This window comes from Acinonyx jubatus, chromosome D1, assembly GCF_027475565.1.
Source record: "Acinonyx jubatus isolate Ajub_Pintada_27869175 chromosome D1, VMU_Ajub_asm_v1.0, whole genome shotgun sequence".
Taxonomy (NCBI): Eukaryota; Metazoa; Chordata; class Mammalia; order Carnivora; family Felidae; genus Acinonyx; species Acinonyx jubatus.
Window position 1 is genome coordinate 58,831,006 of NC_069390.1, and position 12,624 is coordinate 58,843,629.

At 36.5% G+C, this 12,624-nt stretch overlaps 1 protein-coding gene across 3 annotated transcripts in view; it reads left to right on the top strand.

The window, feature by feature from the left end:
• Positions 1-12,624, top strand: part of ACER3 (alkaline ceramidase 3) — a 167,151-nt gene that overhangs the window by 131,908 nt on the left and 22,619 nt on the right. For all 3 annotated transcript variants that reach the window (XM_053203721.1, XM_027039624.2, XM_027039626.2), the window contains one exon: positions 4,117-4,175. In XM_053203721.1, coding sequence (XP_053059696.1) covers positions 4,117-4,175 — 59 coding nt within the window. The remainder of the gene's footprint in view (positions 1-4,116; positions 4,176-12,624) is intronic.

The following is a 12,624-nucleotide window of genomic DNA, read 5'->3' on the forward strand; positions in this document are numbered from 1 at the left end:
TAATACCAAGAACAGTATAAAAGAGTTAAAATTAATTAGGTAGAGGTCCTAAGCAAAATATTTGCAAACCAAATCCCAAAAAAAAAAGATAAAACATCATGCCTAAGTTGTATGTATCCCAGGAAGATAAAGTTGGGTAGACTATTAACCAGTATCAGAAAATCATATTTAAAGATTAAATGAGAAAAATTATATAATTATTTCAAGAGATGCAGAAAAAGTATTTGATAAAATATTAATTTATTTTAAAAACCCTTAGAGTAAATCAGAAATATAAAAGATCTTTTTAATCTGATAAAGAGTATTTAAAAAAAAAATTTAAGCCTATCACCAATATTACACTTAGTGATGAACTATTGAAATTTTTCCCTTTGAGATCAAGTGTGAGATGGCAATGCTTGTTATCAGTAGTTCTATACATATTGTACTGTAGGGTTTGGTAGGATGAAAAAAATATTCACAAGTGATACACAAATGTATACATAGAAAATCTAAAGAATCTACAGATAAATTATTAGAATTTGAAGAGATTTGAAAAAGCAAAGTCACATGATACAAAAACAGTATACAAAAAATGGTTGTTTATATATATATAAAACAGCTTTTCACATATGAGTGAAATCATATGGTATTTGTCTTTCTCTGACTTATTTCACCTGGCATAATACTCTCTAACACCATCCGTGTCATTGCAAATGGCAAGATTTCGTTCTTTTTTGTGGCTGAGTAATATTCCATTTTATGTATATGTGTGTGTGTGTGTGTGTGTGTGTATACACATACATATCACATTTACTTTATCACTATATTTTACAAATTTAACTACAGTATGTCTTGGTGTTGGCCTGCTTTTGTTGATTGTGGTGGGAGTTCTCTATGCCTCCTGGATTTGGATGTCTGTTTCCTTCCCCAGATAGGGAAGTTTTTTGCTTTTTGCAAATAAACCTTCTTCCCCCTTTTCTCTCTCTCCTTCTGAGACTCCTATAGGAGGAATGTTACTATGTTTGGAGACACTGAGTTTTCTAGGTCTACTCTCATAATCATTCTGCTTTCTCTTTTTTGTTCAGCTTCAATATTTAACATAATTCTATCCTGTCTCACTTGTTCATTCCTCTGCTTCTTCCATCCTTGTGGTCATTACATCCAGTTGGTTTTGAATCTTAGATACTGCATTTTTCATTTCTGCCTGATTGTTTTTAAGCTCTTTTATCTCTGCAGTAAGGGTCTCCCTAATGTCTTCCATACTTTTCTCAAGCCCAGTGAGTATTCTATGATTCTTACTTTAACTTCTGCAGAATGTTAATTTTGTCTGTTTCAATTAGAGCTCTGGCTGTGACCTTTTCTTGTTCTTTCTTTTGGAATGAATTCATCGTGGCATTTTCTGTAGGTCTTTGTCTTCTGTATGGTATAAATCCTGTTATGTTTCCTGCGTCTTTGAGTAATGGCTTTATGAAGAAGAGATCATGTAATGTGCAGGGCCTGGCACTTCAGGAAGTGTCTCTGGTGTGTGTTGCGTCCACTCTGCTACTGTGTTTTGGCTGGTCTATCCCTCAGGTCAGTTGTCTGTAGAGGCTTTCTTTGCCTGTAATGGACAGTGTTTGGTCCTTGACCAGAGTGTGGTGAGTTTTAACTAGGTGTGTTCTGTTCTGCTTGTTTAAATGAGACCTGATGCTATTTCCACCACAACAGAAGCTTTGCAGAATGCTGTAGTCAGTAGATGTGTGTGTGGGAGTTTGTGCTGGTCTTCCAGGAAGCGGCTTGTTGCACTGTTCTTTAAGCACACCTGCCAAGAAGAGCATTACCAGTGGATCACAGAGGGGTGGGACCTGGTATAAGCATTAGGCAGCTAGTGTTGGTGCTGTGCTGTTTACTAAAGTTGGTTTATGCTAAGGAGCGGGGGAAAGAAATGGTATGAGCCACCTCCTTGGTCCCCAGGGAGGGAAGGCCACCCTTGCTGCTTTCAGAGAAACCCTCCCAGAAGAATGAATAATTAACCTTTGTCTGTCCTATGTGTTTTTAGATCGCCATTTTCACACTGTCTGTCTCCAGGTTGCTTGCCTGCCTGGAACAGCACAGTGTCCATTGTGCTCTGTTGTAGCCAAGCCTGCTGCCTTTCAAAACTCCAAACTTTAGGAATCTGGTGTGGCAGGGACTCATGCTGGTCTTCTGGGTGAGGGTCGCATTACACTGGGACCAATGCAGGTTTGACCCAGAAGGGCAGCTGCGCCAGAGCCAGGAGCAAAGCAACTAAACCCCCATTGTCCAGGTTAGCCACCCACAGCAAGTGTCTCTGCACCTATGGTGAGGGGTAGGGGAGTGAAATGGTGCCATCTGGCTCTTTGTCCCCAGAGAGGCAATGCCACCTCTCACAGATACGCTCCAAGAAAAGAGAACAGTCACCTCCCCATGTGCCCCAGGTGATCCTCAGATCATGCTTTCTGCCCAGGAGCACTTGCCTGCCTTCACTACAGGAGCAAGACAGTACCCTCGGGTCCCTATCCTAGACAAGCCCACAGATTTCCAAAACTCTAGTCTTTGAGCCCTGCTTATTAAAAAAAACTCACAAAAATCAGCCCCTCTAGTTTTTCCATCAAGTAGCTTTGGGAAAGTATTCTTGTGTGCATTCCTGTGCTCTCCTCTCTATCTCATCTTTCTCTGCAACCAGGGCTCCCTCCCCTCTGCAGCACCCATGATCCATTTCTCCCCCAAACCACATCTCTGCATGCCCAACCTTCCTGTGGCCTTTCCTCTCTCTCGAGTTGTACAGTTTATCTGTCCACAGGTCTATTTCTTGGGTATTCAGAATGTTTGGTAGTTATCTAGCTATGCTGGAGGGACGAGGCAAGCCTCAGGTCCTCCTACTACACTGCCATTCTAGCTTCCACTCTGTATACCACATCTTTATCCATTCATCAGTCAGTGGGTACTTGGGCTGTTTCCATAATTTTGCTGTGGGAGATAATGCTGTTATTAACATTAGGGTCCATGTATCCCTTTGAATTAGTATTTTTGTATTCTTTGGGTAAATACCTAGTGGTGCAATTGCTGGATCATAGAATAGTTCTATTTTTAGCTTTTTGAGGAACCTCCTTGCTGTTTTCCAAAGGGGCTGCACCAGTTGCATTCCCACCAACAGTGCACGAAAGTTCCCTTTTCTCCACACTTGTTGTTTCTTTCTCACCACCACCTGTTGTTTCTTGTTGAGTTTAGCCATTCTGACAGGTGTGAGGTGATATCTCATTATAGTTTTGATTTGTATTTCCCTGATGACAAATGATGTTGAGCATCTTTTTATGTGTCTGTTGGCCATCTATATGCTTCTTTGGAGAAATGTCTATTCATACCCTCTGCCCATTTTTAAATTGGATTATTGGGTTTCGGGGTGTGGAGTTTTATAAGTATTTTTATATATGTTGGATACTAACCCTTTATCAGATAATCCTACAATTTGTGTGGAACCGCAAAAGACCCTGAATAGCCAAAAGCAACCTTGAAGAAGAAAAGCAAAGCTAGAGGCATTACAATTCTGGACTTCAAGTTACCTTACAAAGCTGTAGCAATCAAAACCATATGCTACTGGCACAAAAAAGACACATAGATCGGTGGAACAGAATAGAAAACTAAGAAATAGAAAACTAATTGACAACTATATGGTCAATTAATCTTTGATAAAGCAGGAAAGAATATCCAGTGGGAAAAAGAGAGTCTCTTCAACAAATGGTGTTAGGGAAACTGGACAGCCACATGCAAAAGAAGGAAACTGGACCATTTTCTCACACCCTACACAAAAATAAATTCAAAATGGATTAAAGACCTAAATGTGAGACTTGAAACCATAAAAATCCTAGAGGAGAGCACAGGCAGTAACCTTTTTGATATCTGTGGTAGCACCTTCTTTCTAGATATGTTTTTGGAGGCAAGAGAAGCAAATGCAAAAATAGACTTCTGCACAGCAAAGGAAACTGTCAGCAACACTCCTGCTAAAATTCTGTTCTTTAAATGTAACAAATGATAGTAAATGTTTTATTTTATTGAGGGCTATTTTTGTAGGCAAAATATACTTCCTTTGCCAAAGAATAGTGATTTCACTGACTTCATTTTTCTTTTCTTATTCAGGTTATGTATGGAATGTTGGTCTTCACATTAGTACTTCGATCTATTTATATTGTTACATGGTAAGTAATTTGGACCATCAACACCATGATTAGATTACATTCAGGCAATAAATCTGTAGGCTAAATTGAAATAAGACATAAAATGCAACACCAGCAGGGATATTAATAGAAAAGTATAAACCAACATTTATTGTGGCATAAGGTAAGGAATACTAGTTCTTTACGCAAGCTGTTAACAGGCATTATGTAAAAACAAATGTTCCAAAATTAATTTGAGGAAAGCTGTGTATGATGGCTTCCTTTTGAATATTTATAACGTACCTTAGTATATTGCCTTGAGAAGTCCTACAGTAAAAACAAAAACTGTTTTTGTGCTTCTCAGACTAGTTGACTCAGAACCCTTTTGACAAAACACTATTCAAGGAATGCTGTTAATGTCACAAAGAATCAGTATTCCAGAAAGATAGTTTAGGAAATAGCATAATCTTTATAGAGTTTATGAAGATTAAATAATATTCATGTGAGTACCTCCCATGGGGCATGGCCATACAGCAGCAGGTGCTTAATAAATAATATGATTTATGGGTTCATTCTAGTTTTTTCTTTTTTAATTAAGCTTTTTGTTTTGAGGTATTGTAGAATTAACATGCATTATAAGAAATAATAGAGACCTCCTATACCCTTTACCAATTTTCTCCAATGATAATGTCTTGCAAAACTGTATAGTACAGTATTACAACCAGGATTTGACATTGACAAAGTCAAGCTACAGAACAGTTCCATCATCACAAGGATCCCTGTGTTGCCCTTGTTTAGTCATACCCACTTCTGTCTCACCCCACCCTCCCATCACTTGTCCTTAACCCCTGGCAACCACTAATCTGTCCTTCATTTCCAGATTTTTTTTTTTTTAATTTCAAGAATATTACACAAATGGAACCATACAGTATGTGTAACCTTTGGGATCAGTCTTTTGCACTCAGCATAATTCACTGGAGATCAGTATAAGTTGTTGAGTGTATCAGTAGTTCATTCCTGTAGTATTCCACGCTATGGATGTACCACGGTTTAACCATTGACCTGTTAAATGACATCTGGATTGTTTCTAGTTTTTGACTATAAGGAATAAAGCTGCTGCAAACATTTGTATATAGGTTTTTGTATGAATGTAAATTTTCACTTCTCTGGAATAAATGCCCAGAGGGGAATTGCTAGGTTGTGTCATAGTTATATGTTTAGTTTTTCTCAAAATTGCCATACTGTTTTCCAGGGTGGGTCTATCATTTTATATTCCCACCAATAGTGTATGAGTAACCCAGTTTCTCTGCATTCTTGCCAGCATTTCTGTTGTCACTTTTTAATTTTAGCTATTCTTATAGGTAATCTCTCATTGTAGTTTGAATTCCCATTTTCTAATATCTACAGATGAGCATATTTTCATGTGTTTATTTGCCATCTATATATCCTCTTTGTTGAAATGTTTGTTTGTCTTTGCCCATTTTTTGTTGGTCTTCTCTTTTTTTTTCAGTTGAGTTTTAAGAGTTCTTTATATATTTTAGATAGTAATCCTTCATCAAATACTTAGCTCACAAATATTTTCTCCCTATCTATTTCCTTGTCTTTCCATACTCTTTATAGAGTCTTTCACAGAGCAAAAAAAGTTTTTAATTTTGATAAAGTCCAATTTATCAATTTTTATTTTATGGATCGTACTTTTGATGTCAAATATAGGAACTCATTCCCTAACCCTAGACTTATTCTGGTTTTTTTCCTAAAATTTTTGTATAGTTTTATATTTTACATTTGAGTTCATAATTTATTTTTAGTTAATTTTTATGTAAGATATGAGGCTTAGGCTGAGGTCCATTTTTTTACCTACGGATGTCTAACTGCCCCCAGGAACACTGATTGAAAAGGCTATCTGAAATTTCTCCACTGAACTGCTTTTACTCTTTTCTCAAAGATGATTTGTATGTATTTGTATGGATCTATTTCTGTGTTTTTATTCTGTTACATTGATCTGTGTGTCTTACTTCCACCAGTGTGACACTCTCGATTAGTGTAACTATAAAACAACTCTTCCAGTCATGTAGACTGATTCCTCTCACTGCTTTTTAAAATTGTTTTAGCTGCTCAGGTTCCTTTGTCTTTCCATATAAACTTTACCATAATATTGTCTATATTTAAAATTTTGTTGGGATTTATTGGAATTGCATTAAACCTGCACATCAATTTACAAAGAATTCACATCTTTTAATTATGTTGAATCTTCCAATCTATAAACATAGCACGCCTCTCCATTTATTTGGATCGTCTTTGATTTTTTTTTTTTTTTTTTTTGGCCAGCATTTTGGAGTTTCCATTTTTTGAGCAATTGTAAATGGTATTTTATTTTTAAATATTTTTATTTACATGTTAATTGCTGTTATATAGAAATAAAATATTCTTTATGTTTATCTTGTATGCTGCCACCTTGCTGAACTTAATAGTTCTAGAAGACTTTTGTAGATTCCTTGAGATTACCAGTTGATTTGATCATATGATTTTTTTCCTGTAGTCTGTTAGTGTGGTGTTAATACATTACTTTTCAAATATTGAACAAGCTTTGTAATCTGAATGAACCACACTTAGTCATGGTGTAAAATTGTTTTCATATGTTGTCAAATGATACTTGTTAATATTTTCTTAAGGATTCTTACATTTATAATTATGAAGGATATTAGTTTATAGTTTTATTTATTGTTTCACAGTTATGGAAGCCAGAAGTCAGAAATCGAGGTGTCAGTATGACCATGATTCCTCTGAAACCTGTAGGGGAATCCATCCCTAATTCTTCTTAGCTTCAGGTGGTTTGTTGGCAATCTTTAGCATTCCTATACATTTATTCAAATAATTTCAGTCTTTGCATTTGTCATGACATGAGGTTCTCCTTGTATTTCTGTGTCTTTACATGGCCATTTTCATACAAGAACATCACTCATAGTGGATTAGGAGCCCACTCTACTCCAGTATATCTCATCTTAACTAATTATATCTGCAATGACCCTATTTCCAAATAAGGTCACATTCTGAGGTACTGGGGCTTAGGACTTCAACATATCTTTTTTGAGGGGGAAAAATTAAAAAGCAGTTTTTTAAATGTTTCTTTATTTTTGAGAGAGAGAGAGAGAGAGAGACAGGGAGGGGCAGAGAGAGAGGAAGACACAGAATCCGAAGCAGGCTCCAAGCTGTCAGAACAGAACCCAACGTGGGGTTTGAACCCAGAAACATTGAGATCATGACCTGAGCCAAAGTTGGATGCTTAACCAGCTGAGCCACCCAGGCACCCCAAGGGGGACAAATTTAACCCACAACTGTACTTTTCCCTGCTCAACTTAAAATATGCATTTTGCATGCACTTATAACCACATCAGACAGTATTACAATTTTTGCCCCACCATAAAACATAATAGGAGGAGAAACAAAAAGGAGAAGAAAAATGTATTTACTCATATTTTAACTCTTTACATTTCTCTTTCTTCTTTTCTAACATGCTAAGATTCCCTCTGTCATCATTTCCTTTCTTTTTTTTTATTTAAAATTTTTTCATGTTTATTTATTATTTTGAGAGATAGAGCACAAGCTGAGGTGGGGCAGAGAGAGAGAAGGAGAGAGAATCCCAAGGAGGCTCTATGCTGTCAGCACAGAGCCCAGCATGGGGCTCTGTCTCATGAACTGTGAGATCATGAGCTGAGCCAAAATCAAGAGCCAGACACTTAACCAGCCCATCCACCCAGCCACACCTCATCATTTCCTTTCTGTTTAGAAAACTTCTTTAAGTTCCCAAAGTCTCTAACCTTCATCTGAGAATGTGTCTTGATTTCTGTTTCATTCCTAAAGGATATTTTTGCTGGATATAGAATTCTAGGTTGACAGTTCTCTTTTGGAACTTGAAAAATGTTGTGTCACTTCATTCTGGCCCTCAGGTTTCCTGAGGAGAAATCCTGTCATTCAAATTCATTTTCTCCTATGGTATAGGTAAGGTATTCTTCTCTGTCACTCTTTTCAAGATTTTTTCTTGTCTTTAGTTTTTAGAAGTTTGTCTATAGTATGTTTTGATATGAATTTTTTTGGGTTTAACATGTTTGAGGATAGCTCAGCTTCGAGTCTGTGGCTTCATAATGCTGTTTTTTGTTGTTGGGGGAAGTAGTCTTTTTGTCTAAATTTGAAAGTTTTCAGCCATTGTTTCATCAAGTACTTTTTCAGCCCTGCCTTCTTTCTTCTCCCCTTCCAGGACACCAATAACATGAATGTCAAATCTGCTGTTTTAGTCCCAACTTCTTATGGCCTGATGAGAAAGGAAGTCTAGACTCCCCATTCAGTCTTTGCAGCATGGATGGGGTTGAGGCTACAGTTTTTTTGTGGTGTTTGACTATAGAATATTAGTTTTTGTGTAAGTTTTCTGTCTTGCTAGGCTGTCTCTTTCCTAGTCATTTGGCTAGACAGAGCAGGTTTTTGTTGGAGCTGTTTTGTCTGTATCTAGTGGCATTTCTGGGTTGCTAGCATCTTTAGTTCCCACTTTGGGATATATGAGGCAAAAAGAAAACACATGGAATGTATTGTAATGTAACTCAGGTCCCAGTCTCTAACCAGTTGGCCTTCTTTCCACCTTTCAGAGTCTTCTTGTGCTTGTTTTTATATAATGTTCAGGATTTTTAATTATACTTACTGGGAAGAACAGGGAAAAGTGTACCTGTTTCATCTTCCCAGAAGCAGAAATCCCTAATTTATTCTGCTTTTAATCTAGGCGCCTTAGGGAACTGTAAAGAAGCATAAAATACAGTCCTTGCCTTAAATCAAGTCTAATAGATAGGATACCAATACTTTTAGAAACACAAATGACAGACCTGTAAAAAGTGTGTAACAGTGGAAGTCCTAGGAGATAAAACATCTTTTCTTCTATCTGCCTTGCCACAGCTTCTTTCTTATATTTCTATTTGGTAATTATTCCATTTAATACTGTTCATTGTTTACATATGTGTCTTGCCTATCTAGATTATAAGTGTCTTCAGCTCTTAGTTGAAACTCAGGATAGTGCTTATCAGTAAAGATTTTTTTAAACCAGGTTGAGGGGCACCGGGGTGGTTCAGTTGGTTAAGCATCCACCTTTGGCTCAGGTCATGACATCACAGTTCGTGGGTTCAAGCCCCGCATCAGACTCTGTGCTGACAGCTGGGAGCCTGAAGCCTGCTTCATATTCTGTGTCTCCCTCTCTCTCTGCCCCTCCCCTGCTCATGCTCTGTCTCTCTCAATGATAAAATAAACATTAAAAAAAATTTTAACTAGAACTTGTTTTGTTTTGTTTTACTATGTCTGAAAAGATATATCTGAAAATCTTCTGTAACAAAACATCTAGAAATTCTGGATATAGCACACAAACATCCTTTTAAATGCATAACTGAGCTCAAAAAAAATAAAGAAAGAAAGAAAATTCCAAAGCATCAAATCCAAAGAAGGACCTGAAAACTAAATTGACAAATGAGTTCTAAGATCATGAGCAGTGACAAGGCACCTTGTCCTTCAGCCTCAGTTTTACATAGGAAAAATGACTACCCTGAGAATTTGTAGTCACTCTTCTTCCTTCACACAGGTTTGGGATTTAAATACATATTTTCTTTATTGTCGGGAAACCTCAAGGTGTAAAATTACCTTAAATTGGTCCAACCTTCCTAGAGCCCCAGTATGTATGAGAGAAGCAAAGTAAATCATCTTTTAAAAAAATGTACTTTCATATATAGGCCCTTGAAGATTTCTGTAGATTGGATGGAGATCAAACTAGTGTGCACAATCAATTCCAAAACCAGAAGAGGAAATAAGCTACCATAAGCAAAAGTCAGGAGAAACCGAAATCAGTATAAATAAGCCTCCCAAATCAGATGCTGAAATATAAAGTAACTATTTAGAAAATATTTAATGAAATGAAGGAGAAAATGAAAATGTGACCAAGGAATAGGAGATTATCAAAAGTGAAATTCCAGATTTGAAAAAGAATCAAAGAATTTCTTTTTTCTTAAATGTTTGTTTGTTTGTTTGTTTTTGAGAAAGAGAGCATGTGTGTGTATGCATAGGGGAGGGGCACAGAGAGAGGGAGCAAGAGAATACCAAGTAGGCTCCATGCTCTGTGCAGAGGCCAATGTTGGGCTCCATCCCATGACCCTGGGATCATGACCTGAGCTGAAATCAAGAGTTGGATGCTCAACCAACTAAGCCATCCAGGAACCCCTAGAATCAAAGAACTTCTAACATTGAAAAAAATACTGAAATAAACTCAACAGATAAGTAAAAGTAGATTAGACACAGATGAAGAGAGAATTAATTAAATTGGAAGACAAGTCTAAAGAAATAAAGCATTACAAAGAAATAATACTTCTTTTTGTAGTTCCAAGGGAAAAAATGGCAAAAATGGAAACAGAAGAGCTATTCAAAGGGATAGTAGGTGCATATTTTCTTGAAATGATAGAAGACATGATTCCTTAGCTTCAAGGACAATAATTCCCTAGCAGGACAAATTAAATCTTTCTCAGGTTTCTCAGGTATGGCAGATGTGGTAGATTAGCTCATTCACTATCAGTCCAGCCTTCGTCAAGAATTCATTCCTATAATATAAATGAAAAGCTGAAAGTTATATTTCCCATATTTGTTTTGCAGGTAAGTTTCCAGATACATTCAGGTTCTGCCAATCACATGTATTCACATGAGATTGAAATCAAAACCAAGTTAACTTGTGTGGGAGAGAAGTGGTAGTATGTAAGGCATCCATTTACTGTTGTGGATCAAGGGTATGCATCATGGCCCTAGAAACAGGTATGATGACAGCTTCCTGATCTATGAATTATAGCTAAGGTTACAGTATGATGCTGGGTGCAAAGTCCTCCCAGTTCTCTAGCTTCCTAAATGTGAAAAAGAAAAAAAGTTCCTTTGGCAAGATAATTCTGTGGTAGTGTTCAAAGTTTAGAGTCTAAACCTTACTCATTCAGCATTTCGGTTGGAATTGAATATTAAATTATTTTCTGCTTTAAATAGAGATAGTATCTGCAGTTGAATCCTGATTGTTGCCTATAGAAAAACCATACTAAAATTGCTGAAATCCAAAGACAAAGATCTTAAAATATCCAGAGATAAAAGGCATATTGCTAACAAAGGAATAGTCAGCAGACTTACCAACAGCCAAAACAATGGAAGCCAAACACAGACTATTATCTTCAAAGTGCTAAGAGAAATTAACTATCAGCTTCGAATTATATATGCAGATATCTTTCAAAAACAGAGGTAACATAAAGACATTTTGAAACAAACAAAAATGGAGAAAGTTTACCAATATATCTCACTGAAAGATGTTCCCCTGTAAGAATCTCTTTAGCTGGTGGAGAAAAAGTGATAAACCTGTGGGATTATCTAAACAAAATATTGTGACTCTTTAATATCTAATTTGAGAGATTTTTAAATGAAACTAAAGTGGTGGACCAAATAACGTGAGATATGAGGATAATCTTAGTTACATAGTTGCTAAGGTCTTTTTTACTTGGGAAGAAGGTACATACAGTGATTAATTTTAGATTTTACATGTGCATTTTTGGTAACCATTAGAAACAGTGATTTTAATCTAAAAATATTTAATCTAAATTTAATCTAAAAATTTAATCACTAAAAATAGTGATTTTATAGTGACTTTTGAAAACATGAGGGAGTAAATGGAATGATATAAACTGGATCCAAAAAAAAATCAGGAAAAGAAGGGTAAAAATGGAAGCAGGGAGGAGTCAGAACAAATACAAAGCAGAAAATAAAGGGTAGAAAAAATTCAAAATATATCAGTAGTCACTTATCAGTGATTTATCAGTCACTTATCAGTCAATATAAATGGACAAAGCTAAGCAATGAAAAAGACTCAAGCAGGGGAAAGAAATCCAGCTATGTGCTACTCATGAGAAGCATGATTAAAACATAAATACACAGTACGTGGCACAGCCACCACAAAAAATACATAGCTTAAAAGTTGCATCTCTTGGGGCGCCTGGGTGGCTCACTCGGTTAAGCATCTGACTCTTGGTTTCGGCTCAGGTCATGACCTCACGGTTCAGGAGTTCAAGCCCTTAGTCAGGCTCCACACTGACAGCATGGAGCCTGCTTGAGATTCTCTCTCCCTCTCTCTGTTCCTCCTCCACATGTTCTCACTCTCTCTCTCCCTCTCTCTCTCTCTCCCTCTCTCTCTCTCTCAAAATAAATAAGTAAACTTAAAAAAAAAAAAATTGCAGCTCTTTCTCAGCAGGTACCAGTTCTAAATAAGAATGAACTAGGGGCCAAAATGTAAAACCAAAAAAGAAGCAGCTATGTGTGGTTAGTAATTTCTAGTTTAAACTGTAACTGAACACTGTAGCTTCATATGTCTTATTTTATATTATACTTTTCCCATTACTGATAGTTTTGACTTTAATAAAAGACATCCCATAGTTTTTAGTGTCACAAAATG